This window comes from Orcinus orca, chromosome X (assembly GCF_937001465.1).
Source record: "Orcinus orca chromosome X, mOrcOrc1.1, whole genome shotgun sequence".
NCBI lineage: Eukaryota > Metazoa > Chordata > Mammalia > Artiodactyla > Delphinidae > Orcinus > Orcinus orca.
The window spans coordinates 64,975,580-65,001,801 of record NC_064580.1 but is presented as its reverse complement, the minus strand read 5'-3'; the positions used below and the strand labels follow the sequence as shown (position 1 = coordinate 65,001,801).

Genomic DNA, 26,222 nt, shown 5'->3' with positions numbered 1-26,222 from the left:
GTATGGCACAGAGAACTATGTTCAATATCCTATGATAAACCATAATGGAAAATATTTTTTTAAAAAGAATGTATAGGGCTTCCCTGGTGGCAGAGTGGTTGAGAATCTGCCTGCTAATGCAGGGGACACGGGTTCGAGTCCTGGTCTGGGAGAATCCCACATGCCGCGAAGCAACTAGGCCCGTGAGCCACAACTACTGAGCCTGCGCAACTGGAGCCTGTGCTCCACAACAAGAGAGGCCGCGATAGTGAGAGGCCCGCGCACCGCGATGAAGAGTGGCCCCCGCTTGCCACAACTAGAGAAAACCCTCACACAGAAACGAAGACCTAACACAGCAAAAATAAATTAATTAATTAATAAACTCCTACCCCCAACATCTTCTTTAAAAAAAAAATGTATAGATATGTATAATTGAATCACTTTGCTGTACAGCAGTAATTAACACATTGTAAATCAACTATACTTCAATAAAAATATTGTTTTAAATGGCTTTAAAACAAAATTAGAATCATACTATGCATACAAAGTTATGAACTGTTTTTTCTTACCTGAGAATATGCCACAAAGTTTTCCACATCAATAATATCTCATCATAAAGTATGCAATAATTTATTAACAAATATCATAATTCACAACAATGTGAATATACTTAACACTACTAAACTGTACACTTCAAAATGGTTAAGATGGTTAAAAATAACTTTCAAAACAAACCAAAAACTCCCTAATTATTGAAGAGAGGGTATTTTAATTTTTTGCTATTATAAATAATTCCATAATGAGCAATCTTTGAGTGTTATTTTTGTGCATGTGCATATCTCTGATACTTTCTATAGGTAAAATTCCTAGAATTGGGACTGCTAAGCTCCCAATTATGAGCAAGGGTATGAGCAAAAATAGAAATATCTTTACTGTTTTTCCTTATTTTAAAAATAATTTGTGCTTGTAAATTTTTTCAGAAAATGTCAAAAAAATGTAAAAGAAACCCAAAACTTATTTTAACCCCACTATCCAGAGATTAAACACTATTAATATTTTGGTAACTATCCAGACTTTTTTTCTTATATACAAATATGTATATATTATTATACATATCTTAAAAGGAGCATACTGTATTTGGTAACCTGGATTTTCACATCATAAATGTCTTTCCATACAAATAAATATAGGCAGGCATAATCATATTTCATTTCTGAAATACATTTCACTGAACATGTGTACCATAAGTTTTGTAAGCAATACCATATTTCTGAATATTTTGTTTCTAGTTTTGCATTATTAGCAACATTTTCTGAGCACTTATGTGATTTCCTCAGGATAAATTTCTTTTTTTTTTTTTAACATCTTTATTGGGGTATAATTACTTTACAATGGTGTGTTAGTTTCTGCTTTATAACAAAGTGAATCAGTTATACATATGTTCCCATATCTCAGGATAAATTTCTAAATGTAGAATTGCTAAGTAAAATATTTATAAGGTTTCTGGGATATAATGTCAAATTTTACTTCAGAAAGGATGGACCAATGTATACTTTCACTAATTACAGGAGTTTCATTTTTTTAGGAGTTTCATTTTTTATCTATAAAGTGGTTTCATCCATACAGATGTTATTTTCGTACTTTTTTGTTCAAAGTTAATTAATTGTCTCAACATCACTGATTAAAAAGTAATCTATCATTCAGTTGATTTGGAATTCCATCTTTATCAGATATTTACTTGGAATATTTGCATATGGTTCAGGTTTTCTATTGCCCCCCTCCCCAAACTTGTATCTGGCACTACTTCTTTGAAATTCTCTTAAAATAATAATAATATTAAACATCATTTGCTCTCAATTAAATTCTTCTTTAGGTACTCAAGTCTACAGAATTAACCTTGTCTGTAGTAACTGCCTACAGTGTGATTTAAAATGCCATCAAGCACTCCCACTTGAAAATATCTTCCCCACCAATCTGTTATGGCTCCCCCAAGAGACCTCTCTTTTGGTTATACCAAAGTTACCAAACAGGTTGCACATTCAAATTACTTGGGGAGGTTTGTTTGTTTGTTTGTTTTTAAGTACAGATATCAGTCCTACTGGAATCAGACTCGTCAGGGCAGGCTCTGGCACCAGTGATTTGGAGGTTTGGCAATCATTGGATTCTAGCAAAAAGATAACAGTTATCTCAAGAAGGCAAGAGTTAAAACCCATATATATTATCTGGAGAGAATCTCTCCCAATCCTCCTCCTAAGCTGAAAATTGATTTATTCAATTTGAGCTAATTATCACTTTGGAATAGGCCACCAATGAGGCTTGAGCCCTAAGAGGAAAAGTACAGAACTGGCTTAATTTGGGAGGGAAGGAAGGAACATAATGCAGTAATAATATCTGGACAGCATTGGGTTCCAGGCCGGGAATACCAATCCATAAACAAAGTTTCTCTTCCTTATGTTTGTCAGCATGTTAAGTGTAATCAGCATGATCTTAGGTGATATTCAGGTGAACAGTCTCTATTTTACTAATTATGTATTGATTTTCCTCCATTTATGACAAGTGATACTGGTTTCCCATTTATAATAGTGATACAAAATATCCTTTTAAATAAACATATTTACGTTTTAAAAGGTGAGTCAATTTAAAGGAAAAAAATCGCTGATAGAAAGAGGATATAACAAACTTTTGAATATAATTAGAAATAACTGAAGTTGGCTAAACACTGACAATGAGATTCCTGGGGTAGATGCTTGGAAGTCTAGTTTGGGGAAGAATGCCAAAGGGACAACTAAAATGAGCTTTGTCTATCTGGCAGCTTTGCTCAGGGTTAGAGCTAATACCAACTACATTGGTGCCTCTTAGGTTCCTCACCTCATCTTGTGCTGTCTTTTACTACATTTATTCAACTGGCAGCATGAATCATTCAAACTGTACAATTTCAACTTTACCCTAATGGAAAGTGACCTGTCCAGCTACACCGCTGCCTAAGTCTGATATTCCATTTAAGACTTTAGGCTTCTTGCTCAATCAAGTTCTGGACCAAAGAAGCAGGTGACCACTGCCCAGGCTTTCTGGAAGTCAGAAACTGCACCATTTCTGTAGGTATTTCCAAGTGCTTTTGTCCTGCCAAACCAAAACCAAAACAAAAACAAAAACAAGAAAACAAGGAATTAACCTAAGCCAAAGAAATAAGTGACTTTAGCTGATTTCTGTAATGGGGGTGGGGCGGGGAGGGGAGAGAGAACTTTTTTTTTTTATTTTTTATTTTTTTTATTTTTAATGACTTATTAGAACAAATACCTATAGATATCATTATATATATGATATATAAATTAATTATACAATATATCATGTATTAATTATTAAAACATACTCTGGTAAATATTATATATTCAATATGAAACAGGAGGAAAGGGGGCAGGGCACAACCTTTAAAAGAATTACATAGCCCGAGGACACAACATAAACTGATTAGAACAAAATAGGTCCAAGATGGCGGACGAGTCTACTTCCACTAGACCTTGAGCCTCAGTATACACTCATTGTAACACATCAGCAAGCTAAGCGACACACCCACAGGTGCCACAACAGTTCCAAGGATGACCATAAAGGTCAAAAAGTGGGCGGTGGCTCAATTCCTAGAAATCCCCACCCCTTCCCAAAATAGCTGGAATACTCCTCCCACTCATCAGCGTATGAAATTACTCACCCCTATAAAACTAACAACCCCATACCCTGGTGCTGCCCTCGCCTTTTTTTTTTTTTTTTTTTTTATAGGTATACCTGGATTTAATTCTCACTTCTACCGCTTGGTAGCTGGATAGCCTTAGGCAAGTTTCATACCTCCCTGAAATTCACTTAATTCAGTCTGTAAAATGGCATAATAACTTATTATAGCATCCTTTTAGGAATTTTAAATCAGTTCTTGAAATAAAAGTACACAATATATAGACAAGTATGGATTCCTCAATAGATGTTTGACCTTTCATTTCTCCAGTATCCCACCCGCATCAAATAAAGAAAAATACTTTTTAAAATTTACGAATATTTCATTGTTGTAAAGTTAAAGCCATAAAAATAATCAAATGGCCTACTATCATACCGTTAGAAGAAAAAAAAAAGGTGTTCATGAGAGCTCCATATTAGAATACAAGTTTTCCTTAGGCACCTGTTTATGTATGCTATTCTGCTCTTTGCAATAAATAATTAAATTTAAAAGACTTAATTCCTCACTTTTAAGACCTTATTAGTTTACAAATTACATATTGACCTATGCTAAATTTTATACCGACCCATGCTAATGAATTCAGTACAGAAAACAAAAAACACTGCACTCAAGCAAACTACATATATATATATATATATATATATATAACTTATATGAGAATTGCTACTCCAGCTTTCTTTTGGTTTCCATTTGCATGAAATACCTTTTTCCATCCCCTTACTTTCAGTCTGTATGTGTCTCTAGGTCTGAAGTGGGTCTCTTGTAGACAGCAAATATATGGGTCTTGTTTTTGTATCCATTCAGCCAATCTGTGTCTTTTGGTGGGAGCATTTAGTCCATTTACATTTAAGGTAATTATCGATATGTGTGTTCCCATTCCCATTTTCTTAATTGTTTGGGGTTTGTTATTGTAGGTCTTTTCCTTCTTTTGTGTTTCTTGCCTAGAGAAGTTCCTTTAGCAGTTGTTGTAGAGCTGGTTTGGTGGTGCTGAACTCTCTCAGCTTTTGCTTGTCTGTAAAGGTTTTAATTTCTCCATCAAATCTGAATGAGATCCTTGCTGGGTAGAGTATTCTTGGTTGCAGGTTTTTCTCCTTCAACACTTTCAATATGTCCTGCCACTCCCTTCTGGCTTGCAGAGTTTCTGCTGAAAGATCAGCTGTTAACCTTATGGGGATTCCCTTGTGTGTTATTTGTTGTTTTTCCCTTGCTGCTTTTAATATGTTTTCTTTGTATTTAATTTTTGACAGTTTGATTAATATGTGTCTTGGCGTATTTCTCCTTGGATTTATCCTGTATGGGACTCTCTGTGCTTCCTGGACTTGATTAACTATTTCCTTTCCCATATTAGGGAAGTTTTCAACTATAATCTCTTCAAATATTTTCTCAGTCCCTTTCTTTTTCTCTTCTTCTTCTGGAACCCCTATAATTCGAATGTTGGTGCGTTTAATGTTGTCCCAGAGGTCTCTGAGACTGTCCTCAGTTCTTTTCATTCTTTTTTCTTTATTCTGCTCTGCAGTAGTTATTTCTACTATTTTATCTTCCAGGTCACTTATCCGTTCTTCTGCCTCAGTTATTCTGCTATTGATCCCATCTAGAGTACTTTTAATTTCATTTATTGTGTTGTTCATCGTTGCCTGTTTCATCTTTAGTTCTTCTAGGTCCTTGTTAACTGATTCTTGCATTTTGTCCATTCTATTGTCCATTCTATCTCCAAGATTTCGGATCAACCTTACTATCATTATTCTGAATTCTTTTTCCGGTAGACTGCCTATTTCCTCTTCATTTGTTAGGTCTGGTGGGTTTTTATCTTGCTCCTTCATCTGCTGTGTGTTTTTCTGTCTTTTCATTTTGCTTATCTTACTGTGTTTGTGGTCTCCTTTTTTGCAGGCTGAAGGTTCGTAGTTCCTGTTGTTTTTTGTGTCTGTCCCCAGTGGCTAAGGTTGGTTCAGTGGGTTGTGTCGGCTTCCTGGTGGAGGGTACTAGTGCCTGTGTTCTGGTGGATGAGGCTGGATCTTGTCTTTGTGGTGGGCAGGTCCACGTCTGGTGGTATGTTTTGGGGTGTCTGTAGACTTATTATGATTTTGGGCCGCCTCTCTGCTAATGGGTGGGGTTGTGTTCCTGTCTTGCTAGTTGTTTGGCATAGGATGTCCAGCACTGTAGCTTGCTGGTCGTTGAGTGAAGCTGGGTGCTGGCGTTGAGATGGAGATCTCTCGGAGATTTTTGCTGTTTGATATTATGTGCAGCTGGGAGGCCTCTTGTGGACCAGTGTCCTGAAGTTGGCTCTCCCACCTCAGAGGCACAGCACTGACTCCTGGCTGCAGCACCAAGAGCCTTTCATCCACAGGGCTCCTTAATTTGGGATGATTCGTTGACTATTCAGGTATTCCACAGATGCAGGGTATATCAAGTTGATTGTGGAGCTTTAATCCGCTGCTTCTGAGGCTGCTGGGAGAGATTTCCCTTTCTCTTCTTTGTTCTCACAGCTCCCAGGGGCTCAGCTTTGGATTTGGCCCCGCCTGTGCGTGTAGGTCGCCGGAGGGCGTCTGTTCTTTGCTCAGACAGGACGGGGTTAAAGGAGCCGCTGATTCGGAGGCTGTGGCTCACTCAGGCCGGGGGGTAGGGAGGGGCACGGAGTGCGGGGTGTGCGGGGCGGACCTGCGGCGGCAGAGGCCGGCGTGACGTTGCAGCCTGAGGCGCGCCGTGCGATCTCCCGGGCGAGTTGTCCCTGGATCCCGGGACCCTGGCAGTGGCGGGCTGCACAGGCTCCCCGGAAGGGCGTGTGGCTAGTGACCTGTGTTCGCACACAGGCCTCCTGGTGGCGGCAGCAGCGGCCTTAGCGTCTCATGTCTGTCTCTGGGCTCCGCACTTTTAGCCGCGGCTCGCGCCCGTCCCTGGAGCTCTCTCAAGCAGGGTTCTTAATCCCCTCTCCTCGTGTACCAGGAAACAAAGAGGGACGTAAAAGTCTCTTGCCTCTTCGGCAGGTCCAGACTTTTCCCCGGACAGAGAGAACTTTTATTTGAAAAGACCATGCCCATTCAAGATCTTTAGTATTGTAAGATATATAGAAATTCTGAGGAACAAAATTTCCAGCAAAGCCAGGTTTTCTATCTTTTCAATCATCTTTAAGAAAATATTTTTTAATGTATTATTTACTTGAGCCCTTGGTTTAGGAGCTTGGAGATCTGGGTTGTTAGAAGCAGCATCCAATTATAGTACAGATCTCTCCATTATTTACTAGTTGTGTGATCTCATGCAAAGTTTGGTTTTGCTGCTTTAAGCTTCATTTTCCTCAACTATGAAATGTTCATAACATCTCTCAAGGTTTTTTTGGTAAAAGTTAAATGAGATAATGTGCATTCTGTTCTTGGCACATATTAGGGACACAATGGAGGGTAACTATTAGTATCGTTTTAACTAAAGTCCATCTTCCAAACATTTCTCTGCAGATAACCTACATCTGAATCTTGTAGAGAGTTTATTTAAAACGAATATTCCTGAGTTCTACCCTAAGATGTCTGAATCAGATTCTTAGGATGAGGCCTAGGAATCTGTATTTTAACTAAATGCCCCTCCCATCTCTCCTTCTGGGTTTGAGATATAAAGGCTTTGTGAGGAAAGAAGTCTGCACTTGATTTTTTATTTCTCAGTGAGTCTGTGGGGAGAAGAGGTCTTTTGGAAGTTGGCACTTTTCAAAGTGCTGAGGACAGACCTTTCTATGAAGAGACTAAGAAAGCAGAGGTGTGTGTTAGTATTGACTGTGCAGTCCCAGAGGGCTCGATGGGAAGTGTTGAGAGAGTGCAAAACAGTGCAGATCATGATGGAAGTGGATTTACAGCTGACCTCTATGGAAATGAGAGTTTAGATGGGTGCAGGACCAGATGAGCTTGAAGCTTTCATGACGACTGAAGAGGATGGAGATAAGAAGCAGAGACAGAGTCATCCTCTCTCTAAACTTGGTATAAAGTTGTTTGATGCCAGAGAAAGTGCATAGTCAACTGAATCTATTTTAAACATTTTATTATTCACAGTTTATATAAATGACAAGGTATTTATTAAAATAGATTAATAATTGGAGATAAGATGGGTGTTTCTTCTCTAAATCCAAGTCTTCTGTCTTCTCCTTGGTATATTGCACTTAATTTGTTACAGGAAGATCACTTTCTGGTTGTTTTTGGCATGAGTTGAAAAACTGCCCTGTGCTTTCTAAACCAGAGCATCTGAAACCTTCATGTTTGGATACATAAGGTGCTTGATACTGCTTCCTTAAGCAGTCATTTTTATATCTCCCAAAAGTATAGAATGGAAAGAGAGATATTTCATTGCTGCTGTAATAGCTGGAAAAAAAGACATGACAGTGAATCTACTGAGTTCCCCTACTACTAATGTAATTAACCAGGCATCAGTACATATTTTATTTCTACTATGTTTGAATATTTGCAATATAATATTTCTTATTTCTAGAGTATAATTTACTGAAGGAGAACAACCCCAGTTAATTAACTTACAGGGCATTTGTGGGAGGAATGATATACATCACTATATACACTTTCAAAAAGATGAACTGAGTTCTAGAGCAACTAAGTCTTCAATAACAATGCTAGTACAAACATGGCATTGTGCTGCTAGGAATGAAAGCAATTGTAATCTTTTCTACTAATCTAAGGTGAATATACAAGATGTTCTTCAGGCTTTTAGGTTAAAAATATCTTCCACAGATGGTATGGAATAAAAGGGATTTACTCTTATGCTTTGTGTGCTTCACTCCCTCATCTTTCATTTATTTTTTTAACATCTTTATTTGAGTATAATTGCTTTACAGTGTTGTGTTAGTTTCTGCTGTATAACAAAGTGAATCAGTTATATGCATATGTATATCCTCCTTATCCCACCCCTCTAGGTGGTTGCAGAGCACCGAGCTGATCTCCCTGTGCCATGCAGCTGCTTCCCACTAGCTATCTATTTTACATTTGGTAGTGTATATATGTCAGTGCTACTCTCTCACTTTGTCCCAGCTTACCCTTCCCCCTCTCCGTGTCCTCAAGTCCATTCTCTATGTCTGTGTCTTTATTCCTGTCCTGCCCCTAGGGTCATCAGAACCATTTTTTTTAGATTTCATCTATATGTGTTAGCATATGGTATTTGTTTTTCTCTTTCTGACTTACTTCACTTTGTATGACAGAATCTAGGTCCATCCGAACCATTTTTTTTAGATTTCATCTATATGTGTTAGCATATGGTATTTGTTTTTCTTTTTCTGACTTACTTCACTTTGTATGACAGACTCTAGGTCCATCCACCTCACTACGAATAACTCAATTTCCTTTCTTTTTATGGCTGACCTCAAACATTTTATAAATATAAACTTGTGGCTGACTTCCTAAAAAGTGTTGCCTGGGCCCCTACAATGGAACCAACACATCAGTTTTAGCTTCCACATATCTTCACAAAATGACTGTAGATGAAATTACATCCTCAGGATGCCTCCCTTCTAGACTGTGAACTCCCTCAGGACAGAGACTATATCTTTTATATCTGTAACCCCAAGACCTAGCACAGTGCCATGGTACACAATATTGTTGAATGAATGACAACTGAATGAATAAAGGAATGAATGGATTACTGATTACCTTTCAGTTGTCCCTTCTCATCCTGCTATCCCTTTCCTCAGGGCAGACTGAAGAAAACATTTAAAATCCATTCATATCTTGAATATTATTATGAACTCCTAAAGGAATGACCTTAAGCAAAATGGAAGTGCTAAGAGGCAGATACTGGTTTTCTAGTTAATTGATTTTGATCAGTAATTCTTATGCAAAAAATTTTAATAAAGACATTAGAGGCAGCATCTAGACTAAATAAATATATATTTGGGTGGTGTCACTTTCTAAAAACAAAACCAGTTTAATTTCTTAAAGATAAAGGAGTTTGGACCCTTAAAATAGTAAATAAATCCACCATAAAGAAAATGCAGTCACAAACACATAGCAGCCATAAAGATCTTTAAAAAAACAAACAAAAAAACCCTTCATCAGATCATTTTTAAATGATCCCTTTTTAAACCTCTTTAACAACTTCCCATTGCTTTTAGGATATGATCCAAAATCTCTAATTTGAACTATAAGCTAACTCATTGATTCATTCCAGAAATATTGATGAGTGTCTATTAGTATTTTAGGCTTGAAAAATACAGTGGTGAAGCACTGGGGCAAAGCCTCAGTTCCCACAAAACTTTACACTGGGAGTGGGCCAGTGGGAAGACTGACAGACTATAAACATAGAAATACAATCAATAAACATCATAAACAAATAGACAAGATAAATTCCAATGTGATGAGTGCTATGAAGAAAAGAAAATAGAATGATTTTCTAGAGAAAATGAGCTACTCTTTCAGTTTCCCAGGCTCCATTTTCTCACCCCAGGAAATCTGTGCAGGTTATTCCCTCAGGGCTCCTCCCTTATTTTCCTTCTTTCCCTAACCATCATTCTTCCTTCAGCTCAAGTCTCAGCTAAAAATGGCAACTCTATGGGTTAAATATTCCTTTTATATACTAGTCCCAATGTACCAATATGTTGTCTCCTTTGAAATGTTCATTACATTTACGAGTATTCGGTCAATGTCTGTCTTGCCACAAGGGCAGGATCTTCTTGTCTGTGGTCTACTGATCTATTCCCAGCCACCAGCTGGGAAATAAAGTAGATGATCAACCTCCAGTAGATGATCATCATATAATAGGTGATCAATACATTTTGTTGAGTAAATGAACAGAAGGAAAATTGGAAAATTCTTTTATTATTTTCCTGTTAAGGAAGGGATAAAAATATGTGAACATCACACAAATGTAAAAAGCACATGGGAGAGAAATGCAATTAGGCTGAAGAGAAACTCAATGAGAATTATTCAGTGGGTTGCTTCCCTGGGTTCTAAGGTGGCACTGAATGCCATCATGGGATAAATTGTTTTGAGAAGAAGTGATATCCTAGGTGTTGGAAGTAAGCAGCCCCTTGGTTATAAAAGAGCATGGAAAAGTACATGGGAGGAAGAGAGGGGGAGAGAGAGAGAGAGAGAGAGAGAGAAGAAAGAAGGGAGGCAGAGGGGGAGGGAGGAAGGAAGGAAGGGAGGAAGGAAGAAGGAAGAGTAGACTTGTTGAAGCGTGGAAGGAATAAGCAGATGGGGAGATGCTCTTTCTTTTCATTTTCAGATTCAGACAGATTTTTCTTTTAAAATAAAAATGGCCCCTCCTCCCAATACCAAGAAATACATGCATATTGTAAATATTCAAGACAATACAGAAAGAGGTAAAGAATTAAAAATGACTAATAATCCTTTCACATTTTATTTGCATGTATATTCATCTAGACTTTTTTCTATGTATATTTACACATATCTTAATATAAAAATAGAATAATACATGCTATTTTATAAATTGTCTTTTTATTTAAAAACATATTTCCAGATCTAGCTACTCATTTCTAATGGCTGTGTAGGAGTCCATTATGTGGATGCACTGTATTTAACTAATTATTGTTGAATAGTTATTTTTCTGATATTTCAGTATTTCAATATTATACAACTCACTATGATTAACATCTTTGTACATTTATTACGTATATTTTTGAAAACTTGTCCATTTATTTTCCTTAAAATAAATTTCTGTTTGTGGATTTGTTGATCAAACAATATGGATATTTAGGCTTTTGATACGTGTTGCCAAATTACCTAAAAAAGGTTATATCAGTTTGTACCAGTAGCATATAAGTGTGCCCATTTCATAGTAACTTCATCAACACTTAATATTAAAAACTTTTAATCTTTGACATTCTGATAGGCAAAAAAGAGATATCACTGTTTTTATTTTTATTTCTGATTATGAGTGAGGTTGATTACTCTGATTAATATTATCATATGCTTATCAGCCAAATATTTTCTCCTTCTTTGAATTGTCTATTCATGCCCTTTGCACGTTTAATTGGGATATTTATCTTTAAAAAAAATTTATAATAGCACTTTTAGACTACAGATCTTCCTCAATTTACAATGGGGTTACGTCCCGAGAAATCCATCCTAAGTTGAAAATATCCTAAGTGGAAAATGCATTTAATACACATAACATACCAAACATCATAGTTTAGCCTAGCCTACCTTAAACATGCTCAGAAGACTTAAATTAGCCTACAGTTGAGCAAAAACATCTAACACAAAGCCTATTTTATAATAAAGTGATGAATATCTCATGTAATTTATTGAATACTGTACTGAAATACGGAATGGTTGTGTGGGTACAGAATTGCTATCAGTGTCTGGGTTGTTTACCCTCATGATGTGGCTGACTGGGAACTGCAGCTTGCTGCTGCTGCCCAGCATCACCAGAAAGTATCATACTGCATATCGCTAGCCCAGAGAAAGATCAAAATTCAAATCTGAAGTACAGTTTCTACTGAATGAGTATCTCTTTTGCACCATAGTAAAGTCAAAAAATCGTAAGTCGAACCACGTAAATTGGGGACTGTCTGTAGTGATACTAGCCATACATGCTTATCATATGTTTATCATATGTAGCATTTTTGCCAATTTCTCATTTCTCTTTTAATTTTATTATAAATCAGTACTACCCCTTAGCTGTCATATGGAAATTATTTTTCTCAGTTTGTCATTTAACTTTATTAACCTTGTGTTTTGACATTCAGAAGCTTTACTTTCATTTATGAAGTTGTATTTAACAGTAATTCCTTTTATGGACTTTTTGTCATGTTTAGAAAGTCCTTCCACCTCCCCAAGGCTATAGACATATTCACCTACATTTTCCACTTCTTTTGTGATTTTATATTTTACATTAAGCCACGTTTGCCTCAAGAATATGTCAAGGAGTGGCTAATGTTATTGCCATAATCTCAATATCTGGCTTAATAGCAATTGCAGGCCACTGAAGAACTCATTTTACACATTCTAGGTAAAAGTTCTAGTATATGACATGTAATATAAGACAAAAGCTGAGTAGAGACACAATACCAAACTCATATTCCCATACTGTCAAAAATGACAACATCAAGCCTGTTGGAAAGTTGAACAGGGAAGCATGAGGGATATTGTTGTAACTGCTTGGAGTGAAATATATTTCTGGCTGATGAAGTGGCCGTCATGCCGAGGCCGGCACTCTATCAAAAAATATTTGAGGGCCTACTATGAGCTCGCTGCGGATATAACAGTGAACAAAACAAAAAGGTTTACTGTTCTTAAGGGGGTGGGGTAAACAAATAAATAATATATTTTCAGATGAAGTGCTCTAAAGAAAATTAAGCAGGTAAGGGGACGGGTAAGACGTTATTTCAGATAGGGTGGTTAGGGAAGTCTTCTCTGGGGAGGTGACAGTTGAGAAAAGGTAAAGTAGAGGTGAGAACAAGTTTAGTTCGCTGGAATAATACTAAGAAAGCCAGTGTAGCTGGAGTGTTACCTGAAAACACAGAAAACAGAAAAATGGGGAAAAAAAAAAACAGGGACACACCCTAAAACCGTGGTTGTTTTTCTTTAACTGTGAAAACGGCAGTTGGATGCTGGGTAGCTCATTCTCTACCTTCCTTCACACATTACCATCTAAGAAAGGCCTTCCTTAACCGCCCTTAAATTCCAACCTTATCAGATTTTCCCACCATTTTACAGTCACCGCCCTCTTCCAAGGATTTCAGAATTACCATCTCAGAGAGGCCACCTCTGACCACTCTTTTTAAAACTGCAATTCCCGTTTGCCCCCACTGGGCGTTCTCCCGCCCACCTCCCCCCGCTTTATTTTTCTCCCTAGCATTTATCATCAACTATATATATGTTATACATATATATACACATATATATATATAGTAATTATTGTCCCTCCCCCAAGTAGAATATGAAGACCCACGAGAACTGGGATTTTGGTCCGCTTTAATTTCCGCTGTATCCCCAACATCTATAATAGTGCTTGACACTACAGCTGGCGCTCGATAGATGTCGAATAAAGGTAGGATGCTGTATTAACCGGCCCGGACTAACTGTGTGAATCGACGTCAGGTTACACTAGTATCGCATTTCTCACTCTGAAAAGGCTTTCCAGCAGTCAGACGATGACATCCTCCAGCTTTCAAAACTGGAAAGCCAACTTTCCCACAATTCTCAGAACACGAAATTTCTCGCCACAATTCAAAATGGCGGAGGAGGGTGGGGCCTGTCACATGGTGGGCGTCACAGCGGTTTTCCTTTTCCAGGCCGCGGCCCGCCTTGCCGCGTCGTCAGCCGGCAGCCTTCTCCTCCCACTGAGCCTTTTCAAGCAATCGCCTGGGATTGGCTACTCGGCTGGGAGTCGGGCTGCGGGGCCCGGACGCGGCATCATCACTTCCTGTTGTGGGCAAGCGTTTCCTGTCGCTGCTTGGTAACAATGGGGAAGATAATGGCTGCCTGAGCAACGTCTCCGAGCAGGCGCTGGGCTAGAGGCGGGTCTCAACCAGCGACTCATCGGAGGCGGGCTTGAGAGCGGCGGTAGGGGAGGCGCGCAGGAGCCCCGGCGGCGGCGGCGGCGGCGGCGGCCGGACCGACCGAGTCGGATCCCGACACTAAAACCGAGTAAGTGAAGCCTTGGGAATCCTGAGAAATGGATGGAGAGCGAGAGGAAGACAGCGGAGCCGTGGTTACTGCGTTCTCTCAAAATGGCCTGAGTGGCGCATCGTGGCGGAGGCTCAGCGCCGCCTCCGGACCCCAGGCGCAGGTTGCTGCGGGGGGCTCCGTGGCGTAGTCGCCGCTGCCATTTTAGTTGGGTGTATGGCCGACAGGCTCTTTGAAGAAGGGGAAGGAGGTGGGAAGTACTTCCTCTTCGTGGCCGCTCGAGCCGCGGCCGGGGCCCTCCAGAACCTTAAGAATTTTGGGCAGGCGATTTTCGAGTGTTGGCTTCAGGCGTGAGAATCTTTGACCGTCTCAGGTTTTTCTCTCCTCGGTTCTCTGGAGACTTCCCTCGCGTCCTCCTCCCCCCCTCCCTTTTACATGGCGGGCTTGGGTTTAGGAAATGGGGGAAAAATCAGGCTGCTCTAAGTTAGATGCTGAGAACTTGCGGGCCTTTATATTTCCCAGGATTTGCAAAACCCCATTTTGAGCCCTTCTGCAGGGCACTATCAATTAGGCGCCCCCTGGGGCCACGATGACATCTTCCCTGAGGATCTGAGGCAAATGTGGTTTACTCCCTTGCTCGAATAACCCTGGCATATCCTTTGGCAGATATCACTGCAAGGATCCCCCCAAAAGGGAGGGAAAAGCTGTTGCGTGTTTGTTGTTTTTCCCTGGGTGAGGGTGGGAATTGGGCCAAGTGATTTTGAAGTTAATTTCCATTCAATCCGTGAGCAACCCAACCCCTCCCCCCTCAAAAAAATGCCTAAGGGTCTCGGCTTCTGCGGGCGGTACCTGCCACGTACGCCATAGCTTTAGTAACTAGTATTAACCGGTTGGGCTTCTGCTTCCTGAATACTCAGTCCCTTTTTCCCTTATGCTGATTAATTTCAAGATGGAGGAGACAGCCACGTTCCTTCCCTAGACAGTTTCACCATACTTATTCCACAGGTTAGTCCGGGATTCTGAGGACTAGCAGGCTTGTTATTTAGGTCATTCTTTAGTTTGGGGGCAAGAGGAAGCATTTATATCAGGTTGTCATCCACTGTTTGCAAGGTCCCAGAATAATTTTTTGCTGGAAATAAGGAGCCCGCATTTCCTGAATCAGAATTAACCGCAGTGGCTTTGGATGATTGAAGGAAGAAATAGACATACTATTACTAATCATTTTTTGATTCTTCTCCTTATTAAAGACAGAATACTTATATCACCCCATCAGGTACATTATGTCCGTCCTGGATGACTTGAGAGCAGGCAGGCACAGTTATCGCTCCCCCAAAATCGGTTTTCTAAGTTGTAAAAATAAAGTACCCAGGAAGACCAATCTAAATATCTTTTAGTTGGATTTTAATATACTCTTACTGAAAAAATGTTTTTCTTTAGCCTAAGATGTCCTGATGATCTTTCATACTTTAATTACTGCCTTAGGCTAGTGTAATGTGCCAAATAAGTTTTTGGAAGTAACTGAGAATCTGAAAATAATTAATGGTCTCATGAGAAAAGGCCTATTTTAAGTAACTTTATATTAAAAGGTAGATTGGCTCTCGGCCTTTAAAGGCTATCTTATATATAACATATAAGATTCCTGGTTCCCTCTGACCTTCTCAGTCTCCCCAAATATCCTAATACTAATGTTGAGTTACGTTGGGTTGTGGTGAGTGTGTGTGTGTATGTATGTGTGTGTATCTGTATCTAAAATATATAGGATATGTATTTTTTTAGGATGTGTCTGTTTCAAAGAAAATGTCTATCTTATAAAAGAGGAAGAATAATGGATTCTTTTTTTTTCTAGAGCAGAGAGTGAAGAAAACTAAAATCCAGTTTATTGTATTACAATACTATGTCATATAACAGTCAGGTAATTTATTTTTTGTTGCGTCTCCTGATGATTTATGTGTAGAATGCATGTTTAAAAATATTTATTCTGTTTTGCAGGCCCTGTAATTGGATGGGCTTATTTGATATATGTTAGTTGGTCTTGGGTATTCTTCATGATCAGAATGGGTGTTTTTCACTGGGAATTCAAAAGGTAGTGTTCCTGAGTAGCTGGAACCTCATTAGTGCTGTACCTGTCAATTTTTTTCCTTTAAAATAACGTTTGAAATTTACCAGTACCTGTATGGAACAGAAAAAACAATACAGAAATTTACTGCCTTAAATTACTGTTGGAATGAGATGGGTATAAATAAATAGTGTTTAAATGTTTATTGAATAACAAAATGAATTATCAGTAGACTGTATTACAGGAATATAATCTCATTATTTTGTGTGACATTCGATTTTTTTCCTTCAAGGTCCAAAAAGTCATAAATGATATATAATACTCTAATTGGTATTAACTCCTTTCACCATCATTGTTAAGGTAGCCACATAATTTATTGCCCTAGCCAGGATGCTTTTAAGAGCAAAAGGGACATTATTAATAATGCATCCAGGTGCAAACCTGCATTGTCCCAGGCAAACTGCGATGGGTAGTTAGCCTAAATTCATAACTAATTTGTATTGAATACTTATGTGCTAGGTCCTGTGCTTCACATGCATCATTTTGTACTCCTTACTTCACATGCATCATTTTGTACTCCAAAGCTTCATGAGGATGTTACCTATTTTACAGAGGTAACTGAGACTCAAAGGAGAGATTAGGTAATTTGTCCTCAATTACATAGCTAATAAGTGGTAGAGCCCCCATTTTAACTCAGGTCTGTCTGATGCCAAAGTCACTAAGGTTTTATGTCTTTAGACTTAATTGCTATCTAATTAGATTGGAAATGCAAAGAAAATGAAAGGTTGTAATTTTTAAAATCTGTAGGTTATTTGCATCAAAAACTTTTGTTAAAGGAAATTTGCTTTATGAAGCAGGTGAGACTTATTTAGCAATTACACCCTCTTTTTTGGTCTGTCAAGGTTCCTGTTTCAGCTGTTAACTGCTTGTGAAAAAGTTTGATAAACTTAATTTAAAATCAGAAGTGGCTTTAAGAAATAGCTTAATAATGAAGTCATCTAGAACTGTTAGGCTGATTGGATATATTCTTTCAGATTAGTGAACATGTAGTGAGGCCTTAAATAATACAGTAGATCAAATGCATTTATGGAATTATAATGTGTATATTACTTTTCCCAAAGCTCTAGTGGTTTGGGAAATAGAGCAAACCACTCACCAACCTCCTGTTCCCTTGATTTACTGTAAAGTAGATAACAAATTAGAAAGTAAAAAGTCCTCTGTCAAACCCAGACCAATCAGGTGCTAGAATTTTGGGCCACTGACTAGGGCTGGGACATGTTTTTCTTTTGTAAGTCTAATTCCTTAACATTTCTGTATAACACAGACATTTCCAAAACTTTATGGCCCATTGATTTTAAAAAGTATCCAACTTACGTGATCCTTTGACATTTTGATACCCAGTGTAAGAAAGCAGTAACACTTCTGTGTCTATTTTTCCTTCGTTATTTTTTTTTCCAACCTGGAATATGGAAGTTTCCCAGATAATCAAGCAGTTCATTTTACATGTAAAAATCTTGACAATCTTGAACAATTTGGGAATATATTTGTGAACTTGTGGTTTTGCTCTTGAAATATATACTTGATATTTTTGCTGTAGATATTCTTGTATTTTAGTGCTTCAACCCAAGGTTTTAATTTCATTAGTCATAATATCACCAACATATGTGGGAGACAGATATCTGTAGACAGTGCATGGTATATGTATGTAGATTTGTGGACCTCTTGCAATAATTTCACTACTACAGGTTTGGCTGCTATTACAGCATTTACATGGTGATGAACGTGATACTTTCTGTGGGGGAGAGGAGATATTTGTGTTCAGTGTTTTCAGTTTTTTCTGGAATGAAAAATGATCTCTTTCCTCTTGTTCTTCACTTGAGTGTATGAAGAAAGGATTTAACTCTAATTACAATTTTCATTTTTTATTGACCAAAGTTCCTGTTAGTGTCAATTACATCTAAGATGACCATATAATTTATCCAAACTGGGACACTTAGGCGTGAAAGAGGGCCATATTAATAATTACTACAGGACAACAGTTGTAGACTGCTACTCTTCTGGACAGACCGTGGATATATGGTCAACTTTGTCACCATTTCTGTGTAGGAGCACTGGTTCAGGGATCACAGTTGTCAACGTGTTTGGTTCTGTAACATAGTATTGTTTTCCTCAAACAATATAGCAGTCATTTGTATTTGTGTAGATAATATTTTCTTTTTTGGTCAAGTGATTTTAATTTTAAAAATTGACTTCACTCTTTTAAATAGTTCACTTTGGTGGAAAACTTATTTCTTAAAAAGTAGTACTTTACCATGAGATATCATCTCACACCAGTCAGAATGGCCATCATCAAAAAATCTAGAAACAATAAATGCTGGAGAGGGTGTGGAGAAAAGGGAACACTCTTGCACTGCTGGTGGGAATATGAATTGGTTCAGCCACTATGGAGAACAGTATGGAGGTTCCTTCAAAAACTACAAATAGAACTACCATATGACCCAGCAATCCCACTACTGGGCATATACCCTGAGAAAACCAAAATTCAAAAAGAGTCATGTACCAAAATGTTCATTGCAGCTCTATTTACAATAGCCCGGAGATGGAAACAACCTAAGTGCCCATCAACAGATGAATGGATAAAGAAGATGTGGCACATATATACAATGGAATATTACTCAGCCATAAAAAGAAACGAAATTGAGCTATTTGTAATGAGGTGGATAGACCTAGAGTCTGTCATACAGAGTAAAGTAAGTCAGAAAGAAAAAGACAAATACCATATGCTAACACATATATATGGAATTTAAGAAAAAAAAAAGTCATGAAGAACCTAGGGGTAAGACAGGAATAAAGACGCAGACCTACTGGAGAACGGAGTTGAGGATATGGGGAGGGGGAAAGGTGAGCTGTGACAGGACGAGAGAGAGTCATGGACATATACACACTACCAAACGTAAGGTAGATAGCTAGTGGGAAGCAGCCGCATGGCACAGGGATATTGGCTTGGTGCTTTGTGACCGCCTGGAGGGGTGGGATGGGGGGGTGGGATAGGGAGGGTGGGAGGGAGGGAGACGCAAGAGGGAAGACATATGGGAACATATGTATATGTATAACTGATTCACTTTGTTATAAAGCAGAAACTAACACACCATTGTAAAGCAATTATACCCCAATAAAGATGTTTAAAAAAAAAGTAGTACTTTACCAATTAACACCAAAATTGCCAGTAATCAGTGACTTTTACATTAATAACTTAAAAATAAACACATGAATCTTTTGGGTTTTTGAGTCATTTTTTGACTTCTTGAGAATAATGAGAAGTCAGAATTGAGTTAGTGTGAATAAGACCAAATTCTAATTTAGTGGCGTAGCTTGATAATAAAAGACCATGAACTGGGTTGAACTGGGTAATTGAAGATTAAATTCACTGTCTAAAGTACTTGAGTGAATTGAAATGTCATTATAATGGTTTCTTTTTTTAACTAACTTGATCCTGTGAATTGGCAGCATTTGGCTTGGTCTCCATCCTTTGATTTGTTGACATTGTTAATATTCTTCGGTTTAACTGTTTTAGAGGGTTGTTGTAAATCAGAATTATTTGTGAGCTGCAGACTTCCTGCCAAGAGATTAGACACATGCTGAATCCTTTTTTTCCTGCTGTCCTTTTCAAGTGGTAGAGGTAGAAGAATATAAACCAGGCTAGGCTAACATTGCCATGCAGATATTTTATAATCCCATTTTGCTCTAGTAGTATCAGCAGTGGTGGAGGCCTTAGTAGCATCCTCTGATAGGCCAGTAATGGAAGTGATCAGCAAATTGTGTGGGTGGTGAGAGGTACCGTGCAATAAGTAAAGGCAGTGAAATATAAACCCTGCCCTGTTTTTTAAAGAGGAATGCTTTATATTTCTTTAAAAAAAAATAAGATAGTCATAAAAAGAGACAGAAGTGTATGAGTGAAATAGCAGTAAGAAAAGCACAGCTTCTAAGCTTACATCCTAGTTATTCATCTTTTTTCTTAAGCTTTATTTTTCTGACTTAGTATTGTAATGTGATGCAGGTTATATCTTACTCATAGTCACAGATTCATAGAATTGGAAAGGTATCTTGTAGATAGCTTAATCCAGTACTCTAATATTGATGGAGATCCTGAGACACAAAAGGTTAAATAAATTGGCCAAATTTACAGTTACTGTTACAGCCAAGAGTAGAATCTAGTATCCTGTCTTTTTCCATTTTCACAGAGCTAAATTCCACCCTGCTACTCATAGAATAAAAAAGCTATCTGGTAATCAACCTTTGATTTGCTACAAATGCTGTAAAATTTTAATGAAACATTCTATATAGGAACAATTCCCAACACTTTTGTATATAACTACATATACGATGGTATTTTATTTTCATGACCTCAGATTCAGCAGTTCTTTGTGATTTGACCTTTTTTTGTTTTTAACTATATTGAGTATTTTTCATTTTGGTGATGATATTATTGAGCTGACATTTTCATTATTCACAAGGCTTGCATGTCATTAATTCTCATCTACTCTGAGGTTCTTAATGAAGAAGCTCTGTTGCAAACACAATAATGTTTGCCCTTCTCTTTTCAGTATGACACATTTTTATGTTGGTACCTATGTTTTTTTTAATTGGCATGTTGTGCTTTAGAACACTATCGAGTTTTGGAGCTTGTATGAACACATCCAAAAGGTGACGATGCTCAAAGTATAATACTTTAGTAGTTGGTTGGTATTAGGTTACCTTGATTCCTCCCTCACACCATACCTTTTTGGTTTTTTGTTGTTGTTTTTGTTTTTCTTGTTTTTTTTGTTGTTGTTTGTTTGTTTGGGTATTTTTTGGCAGTACGCGGGCCTCTCACTGTTGTGGCCTCTCTCGTTGCGGAGCACAGGCTCCGGACACGCAGGTTCAGTGGCCATGGCTCACGGGCCTAGCCGCTCCACAGCATGTGGGATCTTCCCAGACCAGGGCATGAACCCGTGTCCCCTGCATCGGCAGGCAGACTCTCAACCACTGCGCCACCAGGGAAGCCCTACCTTTTTGTTTTTGTTTTTGTTTTTTTTTTTTTTTTACCTTTTTGTTTTTAAAAAGAGGTTATTTCTTCCAGACTTAATAGATGTGGCTTATTTTAAAACTGATATTCACACAGGCATTTGAATTCCAGAATTCAGTTTTTTACGTCTGTTGTTTTGTTAACCATATATTTTAGTGCCTTGAATCTTCTTAATTGATGCAGTATGTCCATTGAATATAGTATGCATGTACTTAATGGGTCTTCTGACCCATTAGTACTGAGCAGTATGTTTTCTATGTTTTTTTTTGTTTTTTGTTTTTTGTTTTTTTTTTTTTGCGGTACAGGGGCCTCTCACTGTTGTGGCCTCTCCTGTTGCAGAGCACAGGCTCCGGACGCGCAGGCTCAGTGGCCATGGCTCACGGGCCCAGCCGCTCCGCAGCATGTGGAATCTTCCCGGACCGGGGCATGAACCCATGTCCCCTGCATTGGCAGGCGGACTCCCAACGACTGCGCCACCAGGGAAGCCCGCTTGCTGATATTATACATTCGTCCCTATTCTATAATATATAGTCAATTCTCATTATTCTTGTAGATATTTTCTATAAACTCACCATAAGCACTGAATTAATGAGTACTGAATCCCAGCCCCTAGGGGAAATATGCGCGCGTGCACACACACACACACACACACACACACAGTGGTAAGTAGACAGATATGTATGTATACAAATATCTCAGATTATGATCTTAAATTATAAAATCAATTCTTGGTAGTTTCCATTTTCTTTACAGTATTTTCTTTTTTTTTGCGGTACACGGGCCTCTCACTGTTGTGGCCTCTCCTGTTGTGGAGCACAGGCTCCGGATGCGCAGGCTCAGCGGCCATGGCTCACGGGCCCAGCTGCTCTGCGGCATGTGGGATCTTCCCGGACCGGGGCACGAACCCGTGTCCCCTGCATTGGCAGGCGGACTCTCAGCCACTGCGCCACCAGGGAAGCCCCTGAACAGTATGTTTTAAGTGACTTTTTGCCCTAACGTTATAACAAAATTACATTTTTTAAAGATTGGCGTACGTGGATTAGGAGAATTAAATGAAATACTTTTAGCAGTGGTTAGAAACATAGTAATCTGCATAATTTTTATTAATATATGGTAATGACTGTAGGAGAATTGGAGATCACTAAAAATGCTTTAAAATTCTCAAGGTGAATAAAATCTGCTTTAAACTCCCTAGTTACAGAATAAATCTCAGGTTTGGTTTTCTTGCTGGCTTTTCCTCCCCGGAATTAAATTTACCTGACACAGTCATACATTTATTGACCAAATGAGTAGTTATTGAAATGACTGGGCAAATTTTCTAATTTGGCTGCTTGTGTTCCAGGAATGGATTTGGATATATTGGCACACAGTATTCTGAAAGAAATAAGGGTAATAAAACATATTATTTATCCGAGGGGCAACTCTATTTAAAACAAAAATACTAAAAGTTGACTTATTAAAAAATAAGCCCTGCTGGGTTCAGACTGCTTATAAAAGCTGTTTTGTCATTTTGGAAGTTTTCATACGGGAAATGAACATGGTCTAAAAAGCTCACAGTGAGGTTGAATACGTTGGACATGCCTATTGGGACTGAAGGAATGTATTTAGTTTATAGTCTTGTATACTACAAAGCTACAGTAATCAAGACAGTATGGTACTGGCACAAAAACAGAAAAATAGATCAATGGAGCAGGGTAGAAAGCCCAGAGATAAACCCAAACACATACGGTCACCTTATCTTTGATAAAGGAGGCAGGAATGTACAGTGGAGAAAGGACAGCCTCTTCAATAAGTGGTGCTTGGAAAACTGGACAGGTACATGTAAAAGGATGAGATTAGATCACTCCCTAACACCATACACAAAAATAAGCTCAAAATGGATTAAAGACCTAAATGTAAGGCCAGAAACTATCAAACTCTTAGAGGAAAACATAGGCAGAACACTCTATGACATAAAACACAGCAAGATCCTTTTTGATCCACCTCCCAGAGAAATGGAAATAAAAACAAAAATAAATGGGACCTAATGAAACTTCAAAGCTTTTGCACAGCAAAGGAAACCATAAACGACCAAAAGACAACCCTCAGAATGGGAGAAGATATTTGCAAATGAAGCAATTGACAAAGGATTAATCTCCAAAATTTACAAGCAGCTCATGCAGCTCAATAACAAACAACCCAATCCAAAAATGGGCAGAAGACCCAAATTTCTCCAAAGAAGACATTTCTCCAAAGAAGATATACAGACTGCCAACAAACACATGAAAGAATGCTCAACATCATTAATCATTAGAGAAATGCAAATCAAAACTACAATGAGATATCATCTCACACCAGTCAGAATGGCCATCACCAAAAAATCTAGAAACAATAAATGCTGGAGAGGGTGTGGACAAAAGGGAACACTCTTGCACTGCTGGTGGGAATGTGAATTGGTACAGCCACTATGGAGAACAGTATGGAGGTTCCTTCAAAAACTACAAATAGAACTACCATATGACCCAGCAATCCCACTACTGGGCATATACCCTGAGAAAACCATAATTCAAAAAGAGTCATGTACCAAAATGTTCATTGCAGCTCTATTTATAATAGCCAGGAGATGGAAACAACCTAAGTGTCCATCATCGGATGAATGGATAAAGAAGATGTGGCACATATATACAATGGAATATTACTCAGCCATAAAAAGAAACGAAATTGAGCTATTTGTAATGAGGTGGATAGACCTAGAGTCTGTCATACAGAGTGAAGTAAGTCAGAGAAAGACAAACGCCGTATGCTAACAGATATATATGGAATTTAAGGGAAAAATGTCATGAAGAACCTAGGGGTAAGACAGGAATAAAGACACAGAACTACTAGAGAACGTACTTGAGTATATGGGGAGGGGGAAGGGTAAGCTGTGACAAAGCGAGAGAGAGGTATGGACATATATACACTACCAAATGTAAGGTAGAGAGCTAGTGGGAAGCAGCCGCATAGCACAGGGAGATCAGCTCCGTGCTTTGTGACCGCTTGGAGGGGTGGGAGGGAGGGGGACGCAAGAGGGAAGAGATAAGGGAGCATATGTATATGTATAACTGATTCACTTTGTTATAAAGCAGAAACTAACACACCATTGTAAAGCAATTATACTCTAATAAAGATGTAAAAATAAATAAATAAAATAAAAAATAAAAATAAGCCCTGCTGGGTTAAGCCTGCTTATAAAAGGTGTTTTGTCATTTTGGAAGTTTTCATACCAGAAATGAACATGGTCTAAATAGCTCATAATGAGGTTGAATACATTGGACATGCCTATTGGGACTGAAGGAATGTATTTATTTAAAGTTTATAGTCTTGTATACTACAAAGCTACAGTAATCAAGACAGTATGGTACTGGCACAAAAACAGAAAGATAGATCAATGGAACAGGATAAAAAGCCCAGAGATAAACCCACACACATATGGTCACCTTATCTTTGATAAAGGAGGCAGGAATGTATAGTGGAGAAAGGACAGCCTCTTCATTAAGTGGTGCTGGGACAACTGGACAGGTACATGTAAAAGTATGAGATTAGATCACTCCCTAACACCATACACAAAAATAAGCTCAAAATGGATTAAAGACCTAAATATAAGGCCAGAAACTATCAAACTCTTAGAGGAAAACATAGGCAAAACACTGACATAAATCACAGCAAGATCCTTTTTGACCCACCTCCTAGAGAAATGGAAATAAAAACAAAAAGAAACAAATGGGACCTAATAAACTTCAAAGCTTTTGCACAGCAAAGGAAACCGTAAACAAGACCAAAAGAGAACCCTCAGAATGGTAGAAGATACTTGCAAATGAAGCAATTGACAAAGGATTAATCTCCAAAATTTACAAGCAGCTCATGCAGCTCAGTAACAAACAACCCAATCCAAAAATGGGCAGAAGACCTAAATTTCTCCAAAGAAGACATTTCTCCAAAGAAGATATACAGACTGCCAACAAACACATGAAAGAATGCTCAACATCATTAATCATTAGAGAAATGCAAATCAAAACTACAATGAGATATCATCTCACACCAGTCAGAATGGCCATCACCAAAAAATCTAGAAACAATAAATGCTGGAGAGGGTGTGGACAAAAGGGAACACTCTTGCACTGCTGGTGGGAATGTGAATTGGTACAGCCACTATGGAGAACAGTATGGAGGTTCCTTCAAAAACTACAAATAGAACTACCATATGACCCAGCAATCCCACTACTGGGCATATACCCTGAGAAAACCATAATTCAAAAAGAGTCATGTACCAAAATGTTCATTGCAGCTCTGTTTACAGTAGCCAGGACATGGAAGCAACCTAAGTGTCCAGCAACAGATGAATGGATAAAGAAGATGTGGCACATATATACAATGGAATATTACTCAGCCATAAAAAGAAACGAAATTGAGCTATTTGTAATGAGGTGGATAGACCTAGAGTCTGTCATACAGAGTGAAGTAAGTCAGAAAGAGAAAGACAAATACCGTATGCTAACATATATATATGGAATTTAAGGAAAAAAATGTCATGAAGAACCTAGGGGTAAGACAGGAATAAAGACACAGACCTACTGGAGAATGGAGTTGAGGATATGGGGAGGGGGAAGGGTGAGCTGTGACAAAGCAAGAGAGAGGCATGGACATACATACACTACCAAACTTAAGGTAGATAGCTAGTGGGAAGCAGCCGCATAGCACAGGGAGATCAGCTCCATGCTTTGTGACTACCTGGAGGGGTGGGATAGGGAGGGTGGAGGGTGGGAGACACAGGAGGGAAGAGATGTGGGAGCATGTGTGTATGTGTAACTG

The 26,222-nt window shown here is 38.4% G+C and overlaps 1 protein-coding gene and 1 long non-coding RNA gene across 3 annotated transcripts in view; one reads left to right on the top strand and one right to left on the bottom strand.

Moving 5' to 3' along the window:
- Positions 1-14,090: 14,090 nt before the first annotated feature.
- The window catches only part of RLIM (ring finger protein, LIM domain interacting), a 36,508-nt gene continuing 24,376 nt past the window's right edge, over positions 14,091-26,222 (top strand). The window contains exon 1 of one of the 2 annotated variants that reach the window (XM_004283810.4): positions 14,091-14,292. Coding sequence is in view for 1 of the 2 variants with exons in the window: in XM_049705107.1 (XP_049561064.1) it covers positions 16,166-16,183 (18 nt within the window). In the remaining variant the exon portion in view is untranslated. Of the gene's footprint in view, positions 14,293-16,117; positions 16,184-26,222 lie in introns of those variants that run through there. The other variant, XM_049705107.1, reaches the window with a different exon arrangement.
- LOC125963138 (uncharacterized) overlaps positions 18,675-26,222 on the bottom strand; it is a 218,999-nt gene continuing 211,451 nt past the window's right edge. The window contains exon 3 of the long non-coding RNA XR_007474957.1: positions 18,675-18,937. This is a non-coding gene — a long non-coding RNA (uncharacterized LOC125963138). The remainder of the gene's footprint in view (positions 18,938-26,222) is intronic.